Source organism: Colobus angolensis, unplaced genomic scaffold, assembly GCF_000951035.1.
Source record: "Colobus angolensis palliatus isolate OR3802 unplaced genomic scaffold, Cang.pa_1.0 Scaffold124, whole genome shotgun sequence".
Taxonomy (NCBI): domain Eukaryota; kingdom Metazoa; phylum Chordata; class Mammalia; order Primates; family Cercopithecidae; genus Colobus; species Colobus angolensis.
Window position 1 is genome coordinate 607327 of NW_012113586.1, and position 26798 is coordinate 634124.

The 26798-nt window shown below is 44.9% G+C and overlaps 1 protein-coding gene across 1 annotated transcript; it reads left to right on the forward strand.

Annotated features, from left to right (window-relative positions):
- On the forward strand, positions 1-24020 carry NBPF7 (neuroblastoma breakpoint family, member 7). The gene is given in 15 exon segments (XM_011933035.1): positions 1-428; positions 1545-1703; positions 1802-2011; positions 3746-3848; positions 4686-4900; positions 5951-6017; positions 6875-7086; positions 8795-8846; positions 10035-10174; positions 11163-11214; positions 12050-12219; positions 14933-14978; positions 15725-15903; positions 21570-21806; positions 23815-24020. Coding segments are annotated over 13 exon segments (1854 nt in total). The 5' UTR covers positions 1-428; positions 1545-1703; positions 1802-1836.
- Positions 24021-26798: the final 2778 nt, after the last annotated feature.

Genomic DNA, 26798 nt, shown 5'->3' on the forward strand with positions numbered 1-26798 from the left:
GTTTTGAACAAAATGCCTTGTACGAATTGGTCAATGAATAATTACTAAATAATTATGTGAATATTTACTGAATTATATGGATCCTATGAATAATTACTGAATAATTATTGTTATTGCTTTTATTGACAGGGCTGAAAACTCATCCCTGTGTGACCTCATGTAAGCCATGTAACTTTGTGAACCTGCAGTTTTATCATACTTGACAGATTTTCATTCTGACACAGAATGTCAGGACTCCCAGACCCCAGAAAATGCATTGACTTAAAGCCTTTGACGCATCTCAAAGCAGTATCTTTACAGTGTCATTGGAGGATGGTGTGGGCTGCAGAGACAGATGCTTTCAAATGGGATTGATCCAGTCCTCCTTCCTTCACTTCCACGTGAATGCTGGGCAGCCCAGGGTCACACCCACTGCACCCTCAACTCAGGCAAGTCCAGCAGCCAAATTGAGGAGACCTGGACTACAGAACAGTCTCCCAAGTTCCAGGCTCACAAAACCTAGGTGGAAATGAAAGCTGAGAAAGTGAGGAGGTGGTTCAGGGGGTCACTCTTTCCTACTCATTCCTCTCATCTCAAACTCACCTACTGCACAGCAACACTGAGGATCACCAACCAACCCTGACCAGAACCTTGATCTTGCCATGTTCTGTTAGTGGAATGCAACCAAAAATCAATGGTGTTAGTCCAGCTCAACAAAATATACATCAAATCATATTCCACAAGAACTGCTCGTGGCCCTGTTCTTTTCAGTATATGGGAAAACAAAATAGCCTCAGGTTTACAAAAATTCCCAAGATAGATGGTCACACATGTTTTCAGGAGACCTATATATAAATGATATTGATCACTTGATACTTTGGAAAGTGCGCTTGTGACACTAGAATGACATCCATAAGTGATAAGTATGAAATGTAGTGCACAGTGACATTAAGAAACAAATCAACCCACAGAGAGGAAGAGCTTTGGACGTAGGGATGCCAAACTGGTCTTGGGTGTGATGAAAACCCAAGATGGTGCCCCAGTAAGATAAAAGAAATCAACATAACAATGGGATGCAGCAAGAAGAATACTGAGATAGAAAAGAAAACATTTTTAAAAAATGAATTATTCATTCACTTTCTAGTGGATACACAAAAAACTGCAGAAGACCCAGAAGATATCAGGGCAGGCTAAAAGTTTGATATCTTACACCTGTGGAAAAGCCTTAGGCTGTGTTTTAACTTAGAGCAGGTGGGGTGACTTCATGACTACCATTAAGAAAATATAACCTGTTGGGAAACTGTTTCTGCTTTGACGATTTTGTACAGACAAGAGCTAAACAGTGAGGAATATGCTTAGATGTATTGGGAAAGAGATGGGTCTATGCCATTGTCACGAGGGTACACTAATACTGAGAATGAATGCTGAAGGAATGATCCCCACTGGTGGTGACCCTCAAGTGAGACCAGAGTGCCTGTGTTTCAGCAAAGCCTGGGCAGTTGGAATGCAGGGCTCCTAAGATTCCACGACACCCCCACCTTCTAATTCTGTTATTGCAACTGGAGACCGTTACCTGGCACGCTGGCGACAATCTCCCTCACTCTTGTTAGAGTCTGAGCTACGGGCAGTGCCTTCAGCTCTGAGCTAAGGTACCTTGAACCTTGTTTTTGTGGTTAAGGATCCTAAAGTGCTCTGCGGAGTGATCACGTTTTTCTCAACAGTAAGTTAAGAATTTCAGTTACTGACATCCCTGAGTCCTGACTAAACCTATTTGATTTCACCAATTTTTAACCCACCATATATTTGTGTTTCTTCTCCCCAGTCCCTGGCTCCACCTCTTCTGCCACAAACTTCAGCATGGTGGTATCTGCCGGCCCTTGGTCCAGTGAGAAGGCAGAGATGAACATTCTAGAAATCAATGAGAAATTGCGCCCCCCGCTGGCAGAGAACAAACAGCAGTTCAGAAACATTAAAGAGAAATCTCTTGTAACTCAAGTGGCCTACTTCCTGGCCAACCGGCAGAATAAATACTGTAAGATCTCTAGGCTCACCATCACGAAAGTGACGAATGATGTCCTGTCTTCTCTCTGAGAAGCTAAATGCTCTCTCCATCAAAAATAATTTCATCCTTCCTGTACTTCTAGGAAAACAGAAATGGGTATTTTAACATGTTGTTAAAGTTGGAAGACAGAGGTACCAAAGTATTTAGCAGCTTTCCATGTTTGCAGTCAGGTGGGGGTGGGACTAGAGTTCAAATCCCAGTTGTTGCTTTCTGACACAGGCACAGAACGACCTGTTTTCTCCAAGAGGCTCAATCATGTTTTCAAGAATCCTCTCTGTACCAAATAAGATCCTGCAGACAAGTAACATCTAGTCTGTTGTTCTAAATGTCTGGGACTAGTGAACTTTTATTCAGTACAAGATTCTGTTGAGGCCCAAAAGGCAAAGCTCTGTTCTAGTGACCCTGAGGGAAAGTTGGTGATAGTACCCAGTACTCGCTCTGAGGGGCTTCAAGAGGAGTCTGCTCCCAATAGAACCTGTGGTAGCTATAAGTGACAGCATCAAGAGCAGGGAGTAGGAGCCGGGTGTGGTGGTTCACTCCTGTAATCCCAGCACTTTGGGAGGCTGAGGCAGGCAGATCACAAGGTCAGGAGTTTGAGACCAGCCTGACCAACATGGCGAAACTGCATCTCCACTAAAAATACAAGGATTAGCTGGGCATGGTGGCAGGTGCCTGTAACCCCAGCTACTTGGGAGGCTGAGGCAGGATGATCCTTTGAACCCAGGAGGCAGAGGTTGCAGTGAGTCAAGATAGTGCCATTACACTCCAGCCTTGGGGACAGGGCAAGACTCGAAGGAAAAAAAAAAAAAGCAGAGAGTACCCTGGTGAGAGGGAAGTCCTGCTTCCTGGGGCACAGGCTCTTGTTCCTAAAGAGGAAGAAAGATCGCACCCGAGAATGTGTGGAAGTAGCAGTGCAGTGTGCATAGCAGGGACACTGGGCCTGTATCCTGCGCTCCATCCAAATTGCTTGCCTTTTCTGATCCTCAGTTTCATCATTTGATCATAGAGTACTACAATAATAACTACCTCTGTAAATTGCTGCAGTGAATTACATGAGCTGTTTCTTGCCAATCTCCTGGAACAGTTACTGGCATAGAGTAAACACTTTCTATTAGTTCTTCATTGTACTGTTTCTAAATTAACACAAGCTTTATTAGTATTTGGGCATATTTCCTTTATGACCTTATGGTCTTATGTCTCATACTTTATGCTTCAGGTATGATTCTTAAAATCTTATCTGAAGATATGATTTAAAAATCTTTGACATACTTGTCCTTGGAATTCCCAGTAAAAGGGAAACCATCAGTCCAGTAGTCCTAGGGGCCTTCCCGACTATACAAGAAATCACTGCTTCATGGCCCAGTGCAGTGTTTTAGAGGAGAGGCTGAAGGCTTGGGAAAGTGGCCCCGCATTCAGACTCAGACCTCAGGGGCTGTGAATTCTGACTCCACTTCATTGTGGTTGAATCATCTTGTCAACTTCCTTGATGTGCCCTTGAGTTTCTCTTTCTTTGTATCTAAATTTTGGAGGATCAGATGCCAGAAAGTCAGGAGACTGAAGAGTAAAGATGTGGAAATCCCTGCCTAGAGCCTGGTAGCGGGGACAGTTTTGTCCTTAGGATGGACCTGCCTCCTTCCCTGTAGGCAGTGACCACAGCAGCATGTTCAGCCTTCCACTGAGGCAGGCATGTCTGTCTTTTCTCAGAGTATGAAGAGTGCAAAGACCTCATAAAATCTATGCTGAGGGATGAGCTGCAGGTCAAGGGGGAGAAGCTTGCAGAGCAGCTCAAGGAAGCTGAGGAGCTCAGGTGAGGGGGCCCTGTGGGGGCAGGCAGGTGGGCAGGTGTGTAAATCTCTGACGTACAGCAGCAGCTCGGCGGGGAGAAGTAAGAGTTAAGCTGGGTGAGGGAAGGGCAGGAATTGCCATGCCACGCTCACGACACACAAATATTTATCAAACAGAGAACAAGGATAATACTAAGTTATGGGTTGCAGTGGTTTCTCAGTGCCTTGTTTTCTCTTTTTCAAACAAGTAATTGTTGAGGTGAAATTTGCATAACACAAAATTAACCAAAGAAGTGGGAACCACCCAGCAGCATTCAGTATACTCAAAATGGTGCGCCATCACCACCGCACTTATCCTTAGTCAGAATCACCTCCTGACTGACTGTGGCATCTCATTCTTCCACTCAATCAATGTTGCCTTCTTGGCCCTGTCATTCTTTTCTTCTTTCGTTTTTTCAATTCGCCCCATCTGCACTCGGCCTCATTTCTGTCCCTGACTTTGTATCTAGTCACTGCAAGATGCACTATGTGTATTTTCACGTGGAAATGTCCGTGGCCAGAGTGAGGAACTGAAAGGATGTCTTTTGGAAACAAAATTAGGAAGACACCTACTTTTGTTTACAGAAGAGAAAGATGAATGGAACATCATCAAGGATCTTACAGAAGTCCTCTCTGATACAGAGAAAGCCTGTAAACCATTTTCTATTCTTTCTCTTGGCCACAGACATTCCTTTAAACATGTGCTGACCTTCTGCTTGGAGGTCTCCTTGAGGACATTGTCTCAGAAATCTCTGTTGCAGTATTAGAACTGATCACTCATCCCTTTCCACTGTTAAATGTTCTCTACCATCTCACCTTAGGCAACATAAAGTCCTGGTTCACTCTCAGGCACGAGAGCTGGCCCGGTTAAGGGAGAGGTTACGGGAAGGGAGAGATGCCTCCCGCTTATTGACTCAGCATCTCCAGGCCCTCCTCACTCTGGATGAGCCAGATAAGTCCCAGCGGCAGGACCTCCGAGAACAGCTGGCTGAGGGGTGTAGGCTGGCACGGCACCTCGTCCACAAGCTCAGCCTAGGTAAGGTGGCCATTGGCCCTGATGACCCAAAACCCCAGGCTTATGAGAGACTCCAGACCACCACACTTTCACAATGACAGTTGTATCGGTGGGGTTTTTTTCCACTAAACATATGTGGCCATGACATGACCAGGACTTCCTGGGTAAGAACGGAGATGGGAAATCCATGGGGTTGGAGGTCACAGTATTGCAAATATCCCTCCTTCCTTGATGGAAGGTGGTCTTTGGAGCAAGAGGCAGTATCTGTCTAGTTTTAAAGGACAGGAAGGAGGCTGTGACGGAGGACGCTTGTTAGAGTGAAAAGAGCTCTGGACTAAGAATGAAGGTTCCCAGGCTATCTCTTCAGCAATGTTCTTAGTAACTGTTGGTGAGTGATTTATTTATCTTTCCTGGGTTACTGTATCTCATTCTGCAAAGGCAGACACATTATCTCTTGCAAGTGTCTCTATCATTCAAATGCCGGAACACTTATGACTGCTTTCCAAAATGAGATGAAGCCTCTCACCGTGTGGTGTTGGAGAAGGCACTTGATGTGGGGGCATTTGGTGGTAGGAAGGGCTTCAGGCTAGAGCACTCCCCATGGAGAGAATGTCCGTGAATAACACAGCAGAAGCCACGTGGAGGGCCTGTGCAGTCTCCTGATGTATAGAGGACTGTGGGACAAGTTTGTCCTCTCCTAAGAGAAAGAATTAGTTTCTAAATGCAAACTGTGACAGGACACCAAGCCCATGCCTGGGAATCAGATCTGTGGCGGGATGGGGGAGACAGCTGCCAAAGGCCGGAGAGAGGCTGCATAAGCCTCCAGTGATATGGGGAGCAAAAGGTCTTTTCAGTGTTTGGCCACATCTTGATGGTGACCCTCCAGATCAGAAATGCATTGCCTGATGGATCAGGAAACCACGCCAGGGCATTTTGTTAAAGATAAAACATGAGAGCTTTCAGTCCAATGCTGACCCATCATAGATGTTCATGTCTCTGTGCACATTGGGCTGACTGTGCTTGCAGAGTGTGAAGTGGGAAATATCTGAACGAACACTTCTGTATTTACAGAAAATGACAAGGATGAAAATGATAAAGCTGAGGAGGCTGATAAAGTACAGGAATCACCTGTCCCCAGGTAAGACTGAATAATCAGGAGCAGGTAATGGGTGGTAACATATGGAAAAGGTCTCAGCAAGAACACAAGGGGAGTGAAGGTAGTCACAGATTCCAGATGCAGGATAAAGAAAGCTGCAGTGCACTGATTTTTTTGCACTCACCCAACAAGGAAATAGGCCTGTTAAAATGTTTGTCCGTTGTCTTCATGCTACCTGTAAGCAAGACCCTCAATAAACTCACCAGCCCCAGGGACTTCCTGTACACACAGAGAAGGCCTGTTCTACCCTGTTGTGAAAACCAGGAGGAGGTGCAAAGCTGCTTTCTCCATGGTTGTCTTTAGGTTCTTGTTATGAACGATAAATAGCAAAGAGGCAAGAAGCAGAGGAATTAGGAAGTACCTAGCAAAGTTAAACACCAGGAAAAGTACCTAGACAAAAAAAATTACATTTTATCTCACAATGTTAAAATAAAAAGGCCTAGAAGGCACACCATGTCTGGAGTCTGTAATGGGTCCAAAGCCTGCATTCCCTTGGCCACAGTATGTGAAATTCAACCCAGCTTAGAAACAAGGTGTGACAGCTGTTGTCTCTCTGTGTGTGCTGTGTGTACTGTACAGGGATAGCTGAGTCTTCATCCTCCTCAGCTCCTATCTGTCCAGTGCAATGAACACCAGTTGCTCTCTTCCTCTCTGGCTCCCATGGCAGCCATGCTCTATTGCAGAGAGAAGAGGATTACCTGTTCCCTCTTAATGGGAACCTCTTGTTTGCTTTCTGGAACCACTCTCTTATGCCTCCTGTCAAAACCAGCTAGGACTCCCTGGGGTCCAATCCCTCTCAGTTTAATCTTCTGTCATCTCTATCCCACCTGGCTCATTAGGGAGGCACAGAGGGCTGAAGAAAAGGAAGTCCCTGAAGACTCACTGGAGGAATGTGTCATCAGTTGTTCAAATAGCCACGGCCCTTCTAACTCCAACCCTCCTTACAGGAACACAAAAATCACATTTGAGGAAGACAAAGCCACCTCAACTCTGATTGTAGATGGTGAATCCTCTCAAGATGAATGGCAGGATGCTCTAAACATTCTCCCAGGTAACCTCTATTTTCCTTGTGTCTCATACCTCTGTCTAGGCTATGGAAGATCAATTCTGAGGATGGGCTGTATACACACATATTGGTTTGAGTCAGAAACTAGGATGGAGCTCGGTGCAGTGACTCACATGTATAATCACAGTACTTTGGGAGGCCCAGGTGCGTGGATCACTTGAGATCAGGAGTTCAAGACCAGCCTGGACAATATGGTGAATCCCATCTTTACAATAAATACAAAAAATTAGCCAGGCATGCATGCCTATAGTCCCAACTACTCAAGAGGCTTAGGTGGAAGAATTGTCCAAGCCTGGGAGGTACAGGCTGCAGTGAGCCGTGATTGCACTGCTACACTCCAACCTAGGCGACAGAGCAAGACCGTGTGTCAAAAGGAAAAAGAGAGAGAGAGAGAAAGAGAGACAGAGAGAGAGAAGTGAAAGAGGAGAGAGAGAATGAGAAATTAGGATGGAATATTAAACACAGATACCAGTGGATCAGAGAGCTTTCCTGTCCTCCTTGGCCGATGTCATGCCTTTGTCATCCTGGCTCCAGTATCAGGTTATTGGAACAGAGGCAGGTGTGACAAAGCCATAGCTACCCATGTACAGGAGGTATCTGTCAGGCCTCCTAGCTCGGTTCCTATGTCTCTTGTCAGCTGCAATGGTGTAATTTGTGTCTCTGAACAATGTCCATGGAGTTTCTTTGCCTATCTGAGGCCACTGACAGCCTTGTCCGTTTATTTGAAGATGTTGTTTCCCTGGTTTCACTCTCCTCATCTCCATTCTGGATCTCCTTTAAACCAGCTTGTCTCAGCTATTCAGTCAACTGAAACCAGGACATCAACACTTGTACCCTTATCTTGCTTATAAGTTTCCATAAAGCAAGGCTGGGTCCTGAGTTCTTCACCCCATGAGTGGCCACTGTTTCTGTGTAGCGCCACAGATTTCTTTTCTTTCTTTCTTTTCTCTTTCTTTCTTTTTCTTTTTTTCTTTTTTTTCTTGTGATGAAGTCTCACTGTCACCCAGGCTGGAATACAGTGGCATGATCTTGGCTCACTACAACTTTTGCCTTTAGGGTTCAAGTGATTCTCTTGCCTCAGCCTCCCGAATAGCTGGTACTTCCAGTGTGCGCCACCATGCCTGGCTAATTTTTGTATTTTTGGTAGAGGTGGGGTTTCACCATGTTGGCCAGGCTGATCTTGAACTCCTGACATCAAGTGATCTGCCTGCCTTGGTCTCCCAAAGTGCTGAGACTAGAGGCATGAGCCACCCGCCAGCCCCACAGATTCTTTTTTAAGCAAAAGTTGTTAGAATTAATCTATCAGTTCAGTTTTCTATATAAATTTCTCTAACCATTCATTGACCATGATATACGAAGAGATAAATCAGTATTGCAGCAACACTTCTGGAAATCAGTTAGGGCAATTTTTGAAAATCTTAGGGAAAGTGATTTAATTGTTTCTGCTGACTCAGGTCAGAGGATAAAAGATTAAGATCTACCAGATGAGGGAGATTTTGTCCCACGGATCTGAAAAGCAGGCTCATCTACTTCTGTCAAGACTTAATCTAGGGCACATTAGAACGTTCCTGTCAGAATATCACATTCTTACACTGAGAATATTTATGTCCTTGTGCTATGACTGGACACTGATTTGGTCTTGTGTGAAGCGTGATTTACTTAATGTGACCTGCTCTTCTGAATTTGTTTACAGAAAATCAAAATGATCATGAGGAAGAGGAAGGGAAAGCGCCAGTGTCTCCCAGGTAACTCTGTAGATTTGTGGGGTGTTAGTACAATAGTGACACCTGGAGCCTGCAGATCCAGGGAAAAATAGAAAGTGACGAACAGAACTGCCTCATCCGTTCATCCAGCTGCAAATTATACGTTTTAACAATGCTGTCTTCTTGATTGTGGTACTTGAGTAGGTTACAAATTTCTTTCTTTCTTTCTTTCTTTCTTTCTTTTTTTTTTTTGAGACAGAGTCTTGCTGTGTCTCCCAGGCCGGAGTGCAGTGACATGATCTCGGCTCACTGCCAGCTCTGCCTTCTGGGTTCACGCCATTCTCCTGCCTCAGCCTCCCAAGTAGCTGGGAATACAGGCACCTGCCTCCATGCTGGGCTAACTTTTTTTTGTATTTTTAGTAGAGACAGGGTTTCACCGTGTTAGCCAGGTTGATCTTGATCTCCTGACCTTGTGATCCGCCTGCCTTTACCTCCCAAATCCCAGGTGTAATACCACCTGGGATTACAGGTGTGAGCCACCGCGCCTAGCCAGGTTTCAATTTCTTAATCCCCCCCTTGCATAGGAATATGCAATCAGGTGAGCCAGGTGAACTAACCAAACTCAGGGATGACACCTGTTCTCTCCCATGTGGTTAATCCAGAGTGAGATGCATGTATGCTTTCTACATATTTGATGTCAGCGTGTTGGCAAGTATTTCACTACAAAACAGGGAAATGGTAATTCATGTCAAAATATTTTAAAAATGGGCTTTGAAAAGACAAGATCTGTGTATCTGGAATGCCTCAAGAGCTGTGTTTACTTGGGTGCTGCATGTAAACATCAACAAGTTTAGGCATAGGAAGCAAACCCCTATGTCAGTTCTCTGCACTGCAAGTCGTGATCGCAGTTTACAGGGAGAGTCTGGGACCTCCCGCAGCATCTCGTTTGTGGCAAACGTGCTGAGCACCTGCTGCTTGCATTTTCTCTGTCCCCAGGGCAGTCACATCCACCCCACACTTAGAAGGATAGATTTTTCTCTCTTGGAGGAGACTACCCCTTTGGTTTCTGTGACCACTCCTTTATGTGTCCCATGAGATCACCTGAGATGCTGTGGTGTTTAATCCCTCTTGTCACTCCTCTCCTGTCTGGCGCATCAGGAAGCTGCAGGAGTCTGAAGAGAAGGAAGTCCTGCAGGACTCCCTGGAGGAAAGTGTTTTGACTTCCTGTAGTCACCATGATATGTCCCAATCTTACCAGCCTTGCGAAGGCACCTTCTTGGCACTGGACGAACAGAAAGTTTGCTCTGCTCAGGATGTAGCCAGCGAACACTCCAATTCCAAAGGGGAGGAAACCCCACTTGGATTCCCAGGTAGGCTCCCTATTCTTTGCACCCCACAACCGGTCTAGAATGACAGATGCCATACCTTCAGGCAGACCCTATACTCATATACTGGTTAGAACCAGGCTCTAGGATTGAGTTTGAAGAAGGCATCCCATGAGTCAGAGAGTTTTGCTCCATCCTAGCCCCAAATTGCATGTCATCTTTCATCTTTGCCCCACTAGCAAATCACTGTACCCAAGGTTGACCTGACAAATTCATATGCACCCCTGCAGCCTGGATGCAGGATTTATCCATCAGTCCTCCCAATTTAGATTGAATCCGTCATCTCACATGGGATCTTCTACTTTTCCCTCCCAAACAGCCTGAGTTTTTATGCTGTCCAAGGCCATTGCAGCCATTTCTATATTCCTGGGGCTGTCATCATTCTTGTTGCCTTCTGTCAGGCTAGACACTGTCTCTTTTTAGTTGGCTTGTCTTAGCTAAGTAGTCTCTGAGTACCAGAACATGAACACCACTATTGGATTTTTGATGTTTCTCTGAAAGAAAGCTGGGCCCTGAAACTCCCTACAAGATGAAAGCCCAGTGTTTCTGCATAGCATGAGAGATTCTTTTGACGCAATCTATCCATCTAAATGTGAATTCTACAAAACCACCAACAGTAACGTATCAGAAGGAAGCATGCTGAATACTGTAGTAACCCTCCTAGAAAGCATTAAAGTGGATCGCCAGGATCTCTTAGTAAAAAAAAGATGTGTTTAACAGTTTGCTGTGGCTCAGGACAGAAGGGACTGTGATGATGACCTGTTATGTTAAGGAGATTTGCTCCATGGCTCAGGAAAGTAAACCTAGTGGCTTCTCACAAGGCTCATGCCGAGGCCTCCTGGAAAGTTCCTCTCACAATAGGCTGTTATTACACTGAGTATATGTATGGCACTGTGTAGGTTTGGACAGAAGTTTGTGCATGTATGAATGGGATCAAGTTCATGTGACTGGTTTTCTCTCAATGTATTTGCAGAAAAGCAACTTGGTCTTGAAGAGGTGAAAAGACAAGAAACGATTGCTCCCAGGTAATTGAGAAAAATCAGGAACTGTCAATTCAGGGGTGATATCTCTACAACTCATATCCACAGAGAACCAGAAAGTCCTGAATGTACCTAACTCATCCCTTCAGCCAACCAGAAATGATCCTTTTGAACAATGTTTTCTGTTTTCATTGTGATACTTGTACTATTTGCCATTTCTTATTTGCCATTTCTTATTAACTTCTCAAGTTCAGTACACAAAACCAGTTGACCTTGTGAACAACTAATCAGTCACAGAGATTTCCTGCAAGCAGATATGTTCTTCTTATGGTTTCAACCACCCTGAGATGCATATCTGCTTTCTGCTGGTTTTGCATTAGCACAGTGGTGAGTACTCCACGGCAAGAAAATTTGATAGAAAAATCATTATTATACCATGCCACAATATTAAGAGAAAGGGGACTTGATGACATGAGATTTTGGGGATATTATAATGCCTCAAAATCTGTGCTTACTTGGCCAATACATATAAAATTCAATACAATTTAAGAAAAAAGAATGAAACCACTGTTAGAGACATGATAATCAGTAAGTCTGACTGTACCATACAGAAACACTCAGTCTCCTTCCTCAGAAAATCATAATCTGGCCAATTCATGGAGTACCTGATGCTTCTCTCTCTCTTGTCTCTCTTTCCCTCTCTCTGTATTGCTCACCTACCCCATGGTAACCCACTGCAACCTACCAAGAAGAGGAGAATATTGAACTCTTTAATGGGTTGACCATTTGCTTTCTGTGATCACTCCTTCATGCCTCACATGAAATCCAGCTAGGGCTCTGAAACTTTTTGGATTAATCTGTAGTCCTTCCTACCCCGCAGGTTCAGCAGGGAACCGCTGAGGGTGGACAAGCATGAAGTCCCCCGGGAGTTACTGGATGGATGTTATTTGATTGCTTCTGTTCTTCCTGACCTGACTCACTCCTGCCAGCCTTATAGGAGAACTTTGTATTCTTTTGAAGAAAAGCAAGTCAGCTTGGCTCTTGTAGACAGTGAGTACTCCATTGTGAACACGATAAATCTCTAATTGGTGACCCAGGCAGACTTTGTAATCCTTGCACCTCGCACTCCTGGCTGGACTTAGACGTGTCATTGGTGTGGGCATGACTCGTAGACACAGGTTGATTTGCTGGAGCTTAGGCTGTAATGTTGGCTCTCCTGCTACCCACCTCCTTCTGTATGACCTGGTTCCTGACAGGCCATGTATCGGTGTTGGTCTGTGGCCTGGGGATTGGGGGCCCCTGTTCTAAATCATCAAAACCTGAGTATTTGGTGAAGAAGGCTGAATATTACAGTTTCCCTCATACAATGCAGTTTAGCTATTTGCCTAGAGTCTGTGGGGAAAAGGATTACTTTACTGTTTGGCCAGAGTCAGAATGGAGGATGCTGGGATGATGGCCTACTGGCACAGGCAGATTTTGCCCCATGGCTCAGGAAAGTCAATAAGCCAGTTCTCTCAAGACACTACCTTATGCCTCCTGAAATATGTCTCTCGCAGTATCCTGTTTCTCATACTGGAAAGTTAGATGTCTCTGTGTTAGGACTGGACAGTGAATTGGACATGTGTGGAGGGGAATCAGCTTAATGTGACAGCCCTGTCTGAATTTATTTGTAGAAAATCTAAATGACCGAAAGAAGATGGAAGACCAACAACTACTGTGCCCCAGGTAAGTCTCAGGAACTGTAGACTGTTCATTCACTGTTGACAGCTGGAGACTCCAGACCTAGGTAAAACAGAAAGTGCCATACACACACACACACACACACACACACACACATATATATATATATATCCTTTCAGCAAGTCACAAATTATCCCAGTCATAAGATTGTCTGTTTTCATGGTGGCACCTGCATAGGATCCCATTACTTGCTCCCTCTGACATTTAGTAACCCGCAGTTGGTTACTCAGGTCAACACACCTGACTAGGGAGTTCCTGCAATTTTCCTGCAATTGCCCCTTCTCTCTTGGGTGCGGGGCCACAACCAGTGTGATGCAGACTTGATTTTGGCTTGTTTCTCTTCATCATGTGTTAGGACTTTGGCAATAGGAAAAGGAACTAGAAAAAAACCATAGCCTGTCACTATATTGAGAATAAGAGGCCTGCCTGAAGGTGAAAGGTTTTGGAGCCTACACTTCCTCTAATGCTACAATCATGTACCTATTGCATATCAACTTCAACTCATTTTATGCAAAACCACTGAAGCCACTGCTTTAGTAATCTCTCCATACTGTGTGTCATGAGGGTGATAATAGAGGGCTTCCTTTCTCCCTCCCCATCGCCTTATAATCTGGCCAGTTCCCTGAGCACAATCCCACACCACATTCCCTTGGAAGCCACACTTTATCCCACAAATTAGAGGATCCTTTTCCTCCTTTTAAATAGATTCCCATCTCTGATTTCTGCAACCACTGTCTCAAACCTTCCACCAAATTCAGATAGACCTCTGTGGCACCTGATCTTCCATGGATTAATTTTTAGACCTTCCTACCCCAACAGGCTCAATAGGCAACTGCTACAGGTGGAGGAGCATGAAGTCCCTCAGGAGTCATGGGATGAAGCTGACTCGACTCTTCCGATCCCTCCTGACCTGACTGGCTCCTACCAGTCTGATATGAGGAGTGCCCTGCATTCATTAGAGGAACAGCAAACCTGCGTGGCTCTTGACGTAGACAGTGAGTACTCCGTTGTGAAGGTGATATAAGTCCTAGGTGGACCCCAAAATCCTTGGGCCTCCCACCTGTGGCTGGGCTGAGAGTTGTCAACACTGTGAACTGGACCTAGATATACATGTAGATTTGCATCACTCTGGAATCGAGTCTGAAACAAAGACGTAAGATTGGGTCCATGAACTTTGGCCTCTTCCTAGTCTCAGGCCATTCTTGTGGCATCCTGGATCAACTGTTAGGACACTGGACCCCAAGCAGGTGTGAAAAATTCACACCAATGTACATAACACATGCCCAACAGGTGTCTGTCAGGCCTCTTAATCTGAATAAACTTTGTCTTGCCAGCTATTGTGTTCCTTACAAGCTTCCTTCCCCAACCATGTTCCTTCAGGTTCTACGTCTGCCCAAGGCCAGTGGCATCTTTGATTACATTTCTATTAGAGATATTACCCAGATTTCAATGAATCAAGCCTCATTCTCTGTGTTTTCGATGTTGGCCTGTCTTAGCAGAGCAGTCCATTACCTTTTGTTACGTTTGCAGAAGCAAGACTGGGCCTTGTCACTCCTAGATGCCACGAATAGCCAATGTTTCTTTATAGCACCAAAGATTCATTTTGATTCAAGAGTCTGTTGATTCCCCCCTTCATTCTAATTTCAGTGTCTAACATCCTTGCAACCATGAACAATGTGGGTATTTAATGATAGAAAGCTAGATATTTCCGCTAGAAAGCAGTTGGGGTATTTGCTTTAAATTGGTGTGAAAAATGTTGCATAACTCTTTGCACAAAATCAGGAGTGATGATATTGGGATGATGATCTACCACAACAGGGAGATTTCACCCCTAGGCTTAGGGAAGAAACCCAGAGCACCTCTCTCATGACAGGACTTCAGGCCTCCTGGAATATTTCTCTCACAGTGTCCTGTTCTCCCACTGAGGAAACAGATGTTCCTATGTTAGGATTGCACAGTGGAATGTTTGTGTGTGTAGGGGAACCTGCTTAATATGTCTGTCCCTGTCTGAATTTATTTGCAGAAATTAACAAGGATCAAGAGGAGCTAGTAGACCAAGACCCACCATGCTGCAGATAACTCTGAGGAATCATGGACAGTCAATTCAGTGTTGATATCTGGAGACTCCACATGCAGGGAAAATCAGAGTGTGCTGAATATATCTGTTTCATCTGTTCAGCCAACCATGAAATAGCCATGTTCATAATGTTGACTCTGTTCATTGTATATCTGTATTTGTTTTTTCTCCTTATTAATCCCTGTAAATTGTACTAGTCTGCATTCAGTTGACTCTGTTGAACTGATCAATCACAGACATTTTCTGCGGCCCTCTTTTCTGTCCTTTTTGCTTAAAGTGAAGAAGAGGTGCACATCTGATGTCTGCCTCTTTGACAATACCAGGTTTGCAAGTATTTGATAGCAGGAAAGTAAGCGAAAATTACTCATGTCCTGCTACAATATTGAGAGCAAGGGATGTTGAGGATGCACTCACTCTGTCTGTGAAGCCTTAAGAGCCTGTATTCATTTGGCCAGTGATGCTAATTTCAACAAATGTATGCAAAAGTGCTGAATGCACTGTGTCATGGCCGTTTCGCACAAGGATTGTTCCATCTCTTTCCTCCCCAGCTCATTGTCTGTCCAGTGCACTGAGCACCTGCTGCTCTCTGTCTCCTGCTCGAGACAGGGAAGCATCCTTGTATCTCTCTGAGGGGACTGTCCTTTGCTTCCTCTGGTCCCTCCTGTGAGCCTCCCTATAGACCCAGATGAGTACAGTGGTTTTGGTTCTCTCTGGTATTTACCTTATGTCGTCTTTACCCACCAGACTGAGGCAGGAGCTGCTAGAGGTGGAGGAGCAGGAGGTCCCAGAGAACTCCCTGGATGAAGTTTACTTGACTCCTTCAGTTCTCCATGACCTGTGTGACTGCCACCAGGCTTATAGCGGCACTTCGTACTCACTGGAGGATCAGCTTGCCTGCTCTGCTCTAGATATAGCCTGTGAGTACTCCAGCCTGAAGGTCACAAAGCTCCACTGTTCTCCCAGGCAGCCTCTATCTGTTTTGTTTTGTGCAACTTGTGCAGCTGAGGTAGTTCATCTCTGTAGGCAGGCCCTGTATACTGAGCCTGTTTTGAATCTGGCTCTTGGATCTAGTTTTAAGCATAGACATCCACTAGGTGGAACTTCCTCTTCTTCTGTCCCAACTGGCTCATCTGTCACCTGGCATCTTCTCACAAGAGCAGGCTGTGCGTATCCAAACAGACCAGAGAGGGGGATGGTGAGGGATCATTGCAAAATCTTGACAACAGTAGCTCACCTGGAGAAATCTGTGTAACAGACCTTTTTTTTTTTATTTTATTATTTCATTTATTTTACTTTAAGTTGTGGGATACATGTGTAGAATGTGCATGTTTGTGACATAGGTATACATGTGCCATGGTGATTTGCTGCGCTTATCAACTCGTCATCTAGGTTTTAAGCCATGCATACATTAGGTATTTCTCCTAATGCTCTCCCTCCCCTTTCCCCTCAACCCCCAACAGGCCCTGGCATGTGTTGTTCCCCTCGCAGTGTCCATGTGTTCTCATTGTTTAACTCCCACTTATGGGCGGTGTTTGGTTTTCTATTCCTTTGTTAGTTTGCCCAGAATGATGGTTTCTAGCTTCATCCATGTCATTCACTCTGCAAAGGACATGATCTCAATCTTTTTTATAGCTGGTGTAAGGAAGGTGTAAGGAAGGGGTCCAGTTTCAGTTTTCTGGATATGGCTAAGCAGGTTTCCCACCACCATTTATTAAATAGGGAATCCTTTCCCGATTGCTTGTTTGGTGAGGTTTGTCAAAGATCAGATGGTGTCATTCTTTAAGATAGGGCATCTCTCTTTTCTGAAATTATGTTGCTAACTGCATGCCCTGAGCAGTGCCCTTATCTCTTTTCTGGCCACCCACACGTGCTTGCAGTCTTGCTCAATTATTTTGGAGGTCTGTTTCATGATTTCCGTGTCCCAAGGAAGATTCTCTACTTTAGGGGTCCCCAATCCCTGGGGCCACGGACCTGTGTTGGTTCATGATGCACAGGAGGTGAGCAGTGGGCAAGCATTACCGCCTGAGCTCCGCCTCCTGCCAGATCATCAGCAGCACTGGATTCTCATAGGAGCTTGGACCCTGTGGTGAATTGTGCATTTGAGGAGTCTAGGTTGTGTGCTCCATATGAGAATCTAATGCCTGATGATCTGTCACTGTCTCCCATCACCTTCAGATGGGACCAACTAGTTGCAGGAAAACAAGCTCAGGGATCCCAATAATTCTATATTATGGTGAGTTGTATAATTGTTTCACTATGTATTATAATGTGATAATAATAGAAATAAAGTGCACAATAAATGTGATGTGCTTGAATCATCCCAAAACCATGCCCCCCACCCTGCTCCGTGGAAAATTATCTTCCTTGAAACTGGTCCCTGGTGCCAAAAAGTTGGTGACTGCTATTCTACTTCCTCTGTGGTAGCTTCCCTCCACTGAAGCAGTCTAGTGTCCTTTCCTCCATGCAAGGCCATAGCTTGCATCCTCTGTAGAGCACTAGTAGATTTTACATGGATGGGATTGTAGTTTCAACCACGTGTTGGTCTCAGTGCTATATTCTCACAGAAGCCATTGACAACTCGTATATCTGATGAGGTGCTGGCCTAACTGATGAACAAAGCAGAGTGGTTCCCGTCCCCACGATCTCCAGAAAACCCTTCCTCTTAGCAGCTTCCCCTTGAGACAGCAGCTTCACAAGATGTGTAGAGAAAAATATCCAAGGTTCATTTCTTCTTGCTCATTCTATTTTTTTTTTTTTTTTGAAACGTGGTCACTCTGTCACCTAGGCTGGCGTGCAATGGCATGGTATCGGCTCACTGCAACCTCCACCTCCCAGGTTCAAGCAATTCTTGTGCCTCAGCCTCCTGCGTCGCTGGGATTACAGGTGCCTGCCACCACGCCCAGCTAATTTTTGCCTTTTGAGATGGAGTCTCGCTCTTGTTACCCAGGCAGGAATGCAGTGGCACGATCTTGGCTCACTGCAACATCCACCTCCCGGGTTCAAGTGATTCTTGTTACTGAACCTCCCAAGTAGCTGGAATTATAGGCGCCCACAATCATGCCTGGCTGTATTTGTATCTTTAGTAGAGATGGGTTTCACCATGTTGGCCAGGCTGGTCTTGAACTCCTTACCTCAGGTGATCCACCCACCTTGGCCTCACAAAATGCTGGGATTACAGGCATGAGCCACAGTGCCTGGCCTAATTTTGCCTTTTTAGTAGAAATGGGACTTCACTATGTTGGTGAGGCTGGTCTCCAACTCCTGGCCTCAGGTGACCTGCCTGACTCGGCTTCCCAAAGTGCTAGAATTATAAGCATGTGCCACCATGCTTGGCCTGATTGTTGGGGATTTTACCCATCAAATCATCTTCTAGTAAGAGCAAGGAACTCTGTGATGTCCCCCAAAATATATGAATATTTTATAATGAAATTAGCAACAATGCCAGGTGCAGTAACTCACTTCAGTAATTCTAGCACTTTGAGAGGTCGAGGGAGGGGGCTTGCTTGTGCTCAGGAGATTGAGACCAGTGTGGGCAACATGGCAAAACACTGTCTCTACAAAAAATTAGCAGGACATGGTGACACACACCTGTAGTCCCAGTTACTACTCGGGGGGCTGAGGTGGAAGGATCATCTGAGCCTGGAAAGTTGAGGCTGCAGGGAGCTGTGATTGTACACCACACTCCAGCCTGAGCAACAAGGAGAACTTGTCTCAGAAAGAGAAAAAAAGAAAGAAAGAAAGAGAAAAGAAACTAGCAACAAAAATGTTGGCCTCTATCCTATTTTGGTAAGTGCCTTTGATGTTGGGACCATCCCCTTTCCTGTTTTCCATTTCTCCCCGTTTCAAAGAAGCAAAGACTTTTTTAGGATCACAGCAATTCATGAAACAGAAATAAAATACACATTGACTTTGCATCGGCTGTATGCCAGGCCCCTTGCTAAGCAAGCTCTGTCCTTGCTGTAACTCGTTCAGTGCTCCAGGGACACTCCCAAGTTTGCGGTGGCATCTCCATGTTAGAGCTGAGGACGCCGAGGCTCAGAAAGGTCCACTCACTTACCCAGGATGTCTTGACTAGTTGCGGTGGGAACATAAGCCCCGTATCTACCTGACTCCAGAGCACAGTTGCTGTTATTTCTGTGTTGGTGAGAGAACGTGTCAGGGCTGAGCCGACATGGGTGCTCACCCTTTTTTCTTTTGTAGAAATTAATTTGGAATGATTTCAAGTTGGAACAGAAAAGTTGCTAGCCTGGTACAAACAACTCCTGCAGCCCCTGGCTCAGATTCCCCAAGGAGGAATGCCTCTGTGCAGTTTGTCTGTGAGCAGAGCTAGTGGCTCCTCCAGTCCCTCCAGGGGGACCTACAGCTCCATGGGGCTCTCCTTGGAAAATCACACAGGGGATGAAAGGTCTTAGTCTCTCCCCAGCCCCTGTCCCCAGGGTTTCTACTCTCAACTTGGCCATCCTTGAGCCCCTGTAAATCTGCAGGGCTCTGTCTGAGGAACACCTCAGCCAGGACAGGGCTTCTACAAGGAGGAAGGGAAGTGCTCAGACACATGTCTCAGAAGTGACATGCCTCTGATATGGGCCGGCTCTGCCAGAGCATCATGAAACAGGGGCCTGGGGAGGCAACAATCTTCCATGCAGATGGGTCGAGATGAATGAATGCACCTTTCAAATTACACCAGGATGCATCCTGTGTGTGGGTTCATGACAATAGTGTGTGAAGAGTGTGCACAGTGCGCAGCCCTGACCCCAGCAGTGGTTTCCACAGGTGGTCTGCTCCATCCATCCTCTCCCTACAGAGGAAAGCTTGGTAGAACCAAGGAGGATACAATCTAAATGATCACTTGATCTATTATTGAGCTCTTTTTCCCACCTGTCCAACTCACAATACTACCGTATTTTAGAAGCTTGAGAAAATGTTTTCCCTTTTCTCCTGAAAATGCAAAGAATATTCAAAGTATAAGTTTAAGTATAGACTCAGTAGTCTAGCAAAAAGGGAAAAAATGACATGACAAAATTAAGTAGTGATAATTAAAAACATTCCTAGACATTGATTCTAAATAGCAAGTGCAGAGGATCAGAAAGAGAGACTTGTGTTTGCCCAGTCTTCACCCATGAAATTTGTTGTTTCAGCATGTTGTTCTCATTTGCCCAATATGAACTACCTTAAAATCTTAGATTGTCCTAAGTGACTGATGGTTAATGATCAGTAAACTGTGCCCTGAGTAACTAAGGAGGCCACACCAAGCCAAGAGAAGTGCTCCTGGACAAAGACCCAGAAACTGGAAGGCACCCTGTGCAGGGCTGGGCCAGGGAGCAGCCAGCCTGACCCCAGGGGAGACTCTGTGTGAGGGAGTGGTGGGAGGTGATGCTGGATAGGATCATGGGGCAGAAGATAGAAGGAGCACACAGACAGAGTGAGCGGGGAGAGTGGTGCAGTGGGCAGTGGAGAGTTTTCAGAAGCAGAGTACAAACGTGGAAAGAACAGGGCTTTTGGGTGATAAACTGCTTGTGGTATAATTGCTCGTATGGAGATGGCAGAATCAGAGAAAGCAGTTGCAGGGGTGTATGAAGTCAGGCATCAGTGATGAGTCTGATACATTGTTCTCTCAGGAAGACGAAGGAGAACAGATATATGGAAGGCATTTTTAAGAAAACTTAGAGAAATCTTGGTGAGAATGAGGATGTGCAGAGGGGAGGAGAGAGAGGAGCCCTGCAGGAACGTGGATCAGGCCCTGCGCGTCCCGTCCCTCTTCTGAGGCAGATCTGGACTGGCATGAGGCCACTGGAAGTCTTTCCTTAGCCCACTTTCTGAGAGTGTGATTTCCTCTTCCTGTGGAAATAGCGATAATTTTTATGAGGGGTGCTGCCCGGACCCCACTGGAGGAGCGGGTAAGATGAGGACTGTGCTCGGTGTTATCTCACTACAGAACCACACATGCTGATTGGTAATAACTGTGGCCCCTAAGTGTCCGTGAAGGGACTGGTCCCTCTAATACTTTGGTTATGGCTGCTGAGACCCTCTATATGGCAATAAGATGTATATGTGTGGGCAGGTGGTAAAACCATTATAGGCAATAGGAAATTCAAAATGTCCCGGAACCCTGAAAAGCTTTCCTCATTTAGTATTTGGTCTATAGGATCCCAGGCCCCTTTTCCATGGTTCTTTCTCAAAGCCTGGCAGCTCTAACTCTTGCCCTGTTCTTATACCCCTGTGTGTGGAGAGAAACAACTCCTCCTCTCCTAGGCTCTGAGGGCTCTCTAGAACTTTCCCTCTAGGCCACTGGAAAGAGATCAATAATAACAGAATAATTAGCATGACCTTGTTAGCCAATCCAAAGCTTTCTGGGCTGAAACGGGCATTTCACTTCAGGGACGCCCAGCCTGGGCACCTGCCATCTCAGCATCCCCAGGCACAAACAGGAAAGGTGACCATGCCTGCATTTACATGATGTCTGTCTGTGTGGCCTGGGTCACTGGGTGGCTTTACTGAGAGGCAGGGACATCAAGGATAGGCGTTCTGGGCATGCATAACAAATGGAAAACTGAGGTTGTTACTACTGAAGACCCTTCTCTTTCAGCTCCCACCCAGGCAGCTTGTCCCCACGGGCCTTGGAGTGGAGACATCAACCACCACCTGTCAGAGGTGGAGGCTTCACAGGCACAGCCAGAGCCGAGAACCCTGGTGCCCAATTGTCTGCGACTGAAACTGGATCAAGGGTTTGATTGTGGCTATGGCTTAGCCAGGCGGGGCGTTTCCTCCACCACCTGCAGCTTCACAGCCAACGCTGATCCTGGGAAGCAATGGCCCTTCCAAGGTAGGGAAGGAAAGGGGACCAGAAAGCTCTAATCCGGGTGTTGGTGATCATGGTGCTGTGGGTGGAGGAGACAGTGGGGCCTCTTCATGCTCCCTCAGAGTCAAGTTGAAATCCACGATGCTCCAACCCAGTGAGGTGAGCAAGAGCCTGGGACTTAGGATCAAATTTGCTCTCAGGCCCTGGCTTTGCCACTGTCTGGTTGTTCGCTTTGGCCAAGGTTTTTATCTTTTTACTATTTATATCTCAGTTCCCTCATGTGAGATACCTGAATAATCGTATCTACCTGTACTCATTATTGAGAGTATTAATTATGATAATTTCCAGAGGGCCGGATTCAATAACAATTGATCAATAAACCTGTGAATAGATGATACCAAATCCTTTCCTTTCTGGCAAATTTGCACTTAGAAAGTGACTTCACAGGCTGTGTTTCGTCTGCGGTAGAGCAATTGTTAGGATCTCTGCTTTCCGGGGACCCCTCTTCCATTTCTTTCTTAGAAAGTCTCCTTTGCCAGCTTTCTTCCTCTCATTACCCATCCCTTATGAGGCCAATTTTCCTTTACCAGACACTTTCAATAATAACCTATCAGGCACATTCAGTAAAAGTGTAAATCCTGGCCCACAAGTCATTCTCCCGACGTATCCAGCTTCTGCTTTTTCAGTTTTTTTTTGAAATAAAAGGGCAACCTTCTCATGGAAAGTGCACAAATCAGTCTCTTTTATGAAACTCCATTTAGTTCATCATCTCTACTATGTCCACAGCCACGTCCTCAGTTTCCTTCTTCCAGGGATCCACTTCTGCTCAGATTTCCTTAAAACCCTGGGTCGTGTTCATCCTTACTCTCCGTCCCACTCAATATCTCCTCCTGGATTTCCTGGGGCTGCCTGGTGCTCATCTGTCAGGCGATGCCCTCAGCTGAGGAATACAGAGACCCATGTCCTCAGGAGGGAGGGTCATGTGATGTAACGAGCACCGTCTGGATCCCTGGAGAGGACACACGGAAGGCGCTCAGCGAGTGTCAGGGAATGCGTAGTCCCTGACATGCGCCGTGATAACTTCGAATATTTAAACATATTTCTTCTCACTGGAATCTCTTTTGTTTCTCCGTGGATTCCCACACCCCCAGTCAAGACTCACCCCAGTGGCTCAGACATGCCCTCTCTTGCTCATTTTCCCTGGAGTCTAGAGCATGAACCAGGCTCCACGTAAGAGGACAGAATGAATGCCTTTTGTTTTATTTTCCTTCACCTGGTGATTTCTCCTGGCTTTCCAACTGGTCATTTGTTTCTCACCACACTTTTTCTTCTCGATATTCTCCTGTTTCTATTTTTTTCCAATTTTTATGGACGAGAAGAGTGGTTATACTGTTACATTCAATAGCTCCCAAATCCCTGTATAATATTTTTATTAGATTAATATGTATATATAGATATATGCATTTGTGTCATTTATCACATATATTAAGCATATTTGGTGTATATGTTTTATAGGGTATATATACATGCAGTTGATCATATAATGATGCAAGTTTTGTAACTTCTCCATGTTTAGTCTTCCTGGTTCTTTTCTCTCATCAGCTGCTGTCACCTCTGTCTGATCTCACCTCTGTGCCCCATGGGCTGCCGCCCTGCCAGGCCCTGCCATCGCCTTCTCCTGTTTGAGCTCAGTTCTGACTTCAGTTTGATTTTGCTTGAGTTTTATAATCTCTTCCTTCCCAAAAGCACAGTCTATATACAGTATGATTTCCTTGCCTTATCTACCTGTAACCTATTTGTGTTTCTTAATCCTCTGTTGTTTGAATATTTTTGTGAATTGGGAGTGTCTTTGCTTCCTGGCAATCTTGTCATTACCGGGTAATGTAAGAAAGATCAACAAAAAGAAAATATCAAAGTGACTCCATTGGCTTTGGACACCACTTTTCCTTATTTGACATTCTTTGGGTAGAAGGAAAGTCACAGTGAGAACATGGATGCCAGTGGATCCCATTGTCTGTGGTTTTATTTTCAGAGCTAGGTTCAGAGCCTTCCCTTGGAATGAAGAACCCTCCCCAGCTGGAAGGTGATGCTCTTGAAGGCTCAACCGACAACACACGTGAGCATCAAATCATTGGTCACATTCATGCCTCAAGTGTCCTAAAACCAAAGATGATCAAAAGAAAACTGCCATTCAGCAAGTGGAGACTGGCATGCAGATTCCCTGGCCTGCAAGCTTAGGGTACGAAGGTAATCACATCTCCAGCTCTTAGCTGCACTCACTCCTTATTTCTGTCTGTCTATGATGATAGCTCCTTCCCCCACTGCTTTTCTCTTCCCTATTTGTGGGTATTGTCTGAGGCCCCTGCTGCTTTTCACATCCAGGTTCTTCCCATAGTCTGCTCTCCTGCTCCTTCCCAAAAGACTGGGACATGGAGTTGTAAGAGAGTGGGTTTCTCTGCAAAGGGCCCTCTCCTTCTACAGCCCTCTGCTTCTGAGTGTGCATGGTTGACGCTGAGCACATCCTCTCTGGGAGGTGTGAAAAGCCATCACTCTGCTCCGGACAAAGGGGATCAGAATGAAAGGGTCATCGGCTGCTGGTTGGGCATAGGCAGGTTCTCATATCTGCACTCCAGGCTGACTGGAAGTTCAGGGGTGTTTTCTTCTCACTTGTGGATGGTACTTGCCCCTTCAGCTAGCCAGAGGCTGAGGCTTCAGCACATCTTCCCAGCAGGAGCTCAGTTTGCCCCTGGGCTATCACAACTTAACAATCCCTCCAGACTCAGCCATCAGCAGGACTTGACATAGATGCTCCTTTCATTTTTTCTTTTCTCTCTCCTACAGATACCAAATACTGCTGGAAGGATGAAAAAGATGAAAAGATGTCACAAAAAGTAACTTTTCCACTTGACGAAAAAAACTAAAACAGCAAAGCAAGTTGAAGTTCAAATGCAACACTGCAGGGGTCCTTTGCTGAGGACTGAATTTTAGACACAGAATGCTCTTGATGATTTCAACCCACTAGGATCCATTGATTTGAGAAACCACAATCCGTCCCATTTCCACTTGTGATGAATACCCAAGGAGACCAATTCCCAGGTGGACAAACAGCATTGAGAGGCCTTAGCCCTGCTCCTCTCAATTCCATCCTGTAGAGAACAGGAGTCAGGAGCCGCTAGCAGGAGACAGTATGTCACCCGAGACTCTGCCGGTGCAAAATATGAACAATGCTATGTTCTTGCTGAAAACGCTTAGCCTGAGTTTCATAGGAGGTAATCACCAGAAAACTGCAGAATACAGAACACTGAGCAGGACAACTGATGTGTCTCCTTCACACAGTCCATGTCACCACGAATCACACAACAAAAAGGAGAAGAGACATTTTGGGTAGAAAGATAATGTAGCTACACTTCTTTAGTTATTTTGAACCCAAAGTATCTCCTCATCTTTTTGTTGTTGTCATTGATGGTGGTGACATGGACTTGTTTGTAGAGGACAGGTCAGCTGTCTGGCTCAATGGTCTTCATTCTGAAGTTGTCAGAAAATTTCCTTATGATTAAATTCAGCCTAAACATTTTGCCAGGAACACTGCAGAGTCAGTGCTGTGAGTTTCCAACCTCAGCTCATCTGCAGGCAGAGAAGGTCTGGTTTGTCTGTCACCATTATTGTTATATCAGGACTGGTTACATGGTTAAGGAGGGGTCTGGGAGATCTGTCCTTTGTAAAGACACCTTATTTATAATTAATTTGGAAAGTGGTTTGAAAAAGGATAAATACCCTGTATTCTAACAATCTTCCTCTGAGAATTTCATCATTAATTAATCACCCCTGGCTGTGTCAGTTATTATACTTATGTTTGTACATTAGAAATTTCTATCTCAGTTCTTACTATGAACTTATTTCTGTTGGCATTCTGTTGTGAAAAACAATATTCCCTGCCCAAATTTTAACTTTCATCCAGGACTAATTTTAGTCTATTAAAGTTAAAATGTTTATGTTTTAAATCTGTTTAATTAAAATATTCTTGCCTATCATTCTGGACTAGTAGATTTTTTTTTACATACAATGTTTTAAGCTTTTATTATGATTGGTTTTGGTGGATAAGGATACAGATTAATAAAAACATTCTTATTTCCCTGTTTACATTTTAAACTCTTCCATATTTTAGTCTACATTTATCATATGCAGTAGTAGATAGTATTTACTACATTTCTTTATCAATGTTATTTTTTCTTTGTGTGTGTATGTATGCATTTTTTTTTTGTTATTTAGGAAGGGTTGTGTAGCTCATGTTTAACATTGCACTAAAAATGTTTTGACATCACTAGTCCCCTTTAAACTTGATACACTTCTAATATTTGGTTTATAAATTTTTAATCATATCTTTTGAATTTAAATTTTTACCTCTATGACAACCAAAGATATTATTTTCCTCTTCTCTGACCTCTTAACCTGCCATTTCTTATAGTGTTAGTTCAACCCAGGCATACACCAGTGACAGCCTGTGTTTCCCACCTTGTCTCCACCTTGGCTTTTGGTTTAGGTCCACAATTAAACACGCTGATGCTCATGAACTATTCAAAAGTGAGTGTCCTGGGCATCACTTGTTGAAGGGAATTTATTCTTGGGAGAGTCCTCATGAGAGAATAGGGTCTCGCTGAGTTTTGCTTAATAACGTTTTCCCACTGCCTTGGTACATGGTGCATATGACTAGATATAAGGTACTTGCCAAAAATGATTTTTCTTGAGTTTTTAGAAAATGTCTTGCTTTAGGGGACAGGGATGGTATGTGTTCTCATTCTGGGATTCTGTTTTGTTCTACCAGGACCTCTAATTTCTGCCAGTTAATTCATTCATTCTCTTCACCACAAGTCTCCAGAGGACGCTTCCTTTGTCCACACCTCCCCATCTCCCAGCAATTCTGGGTTTCCGAGCTTGCCACCTCTGGTCCTCTGCACCATGAAGCCCCTTCCTTTCAGTTCCCCAGTAGCCAGTGTAAGTATGGATTGATTAGTTCTA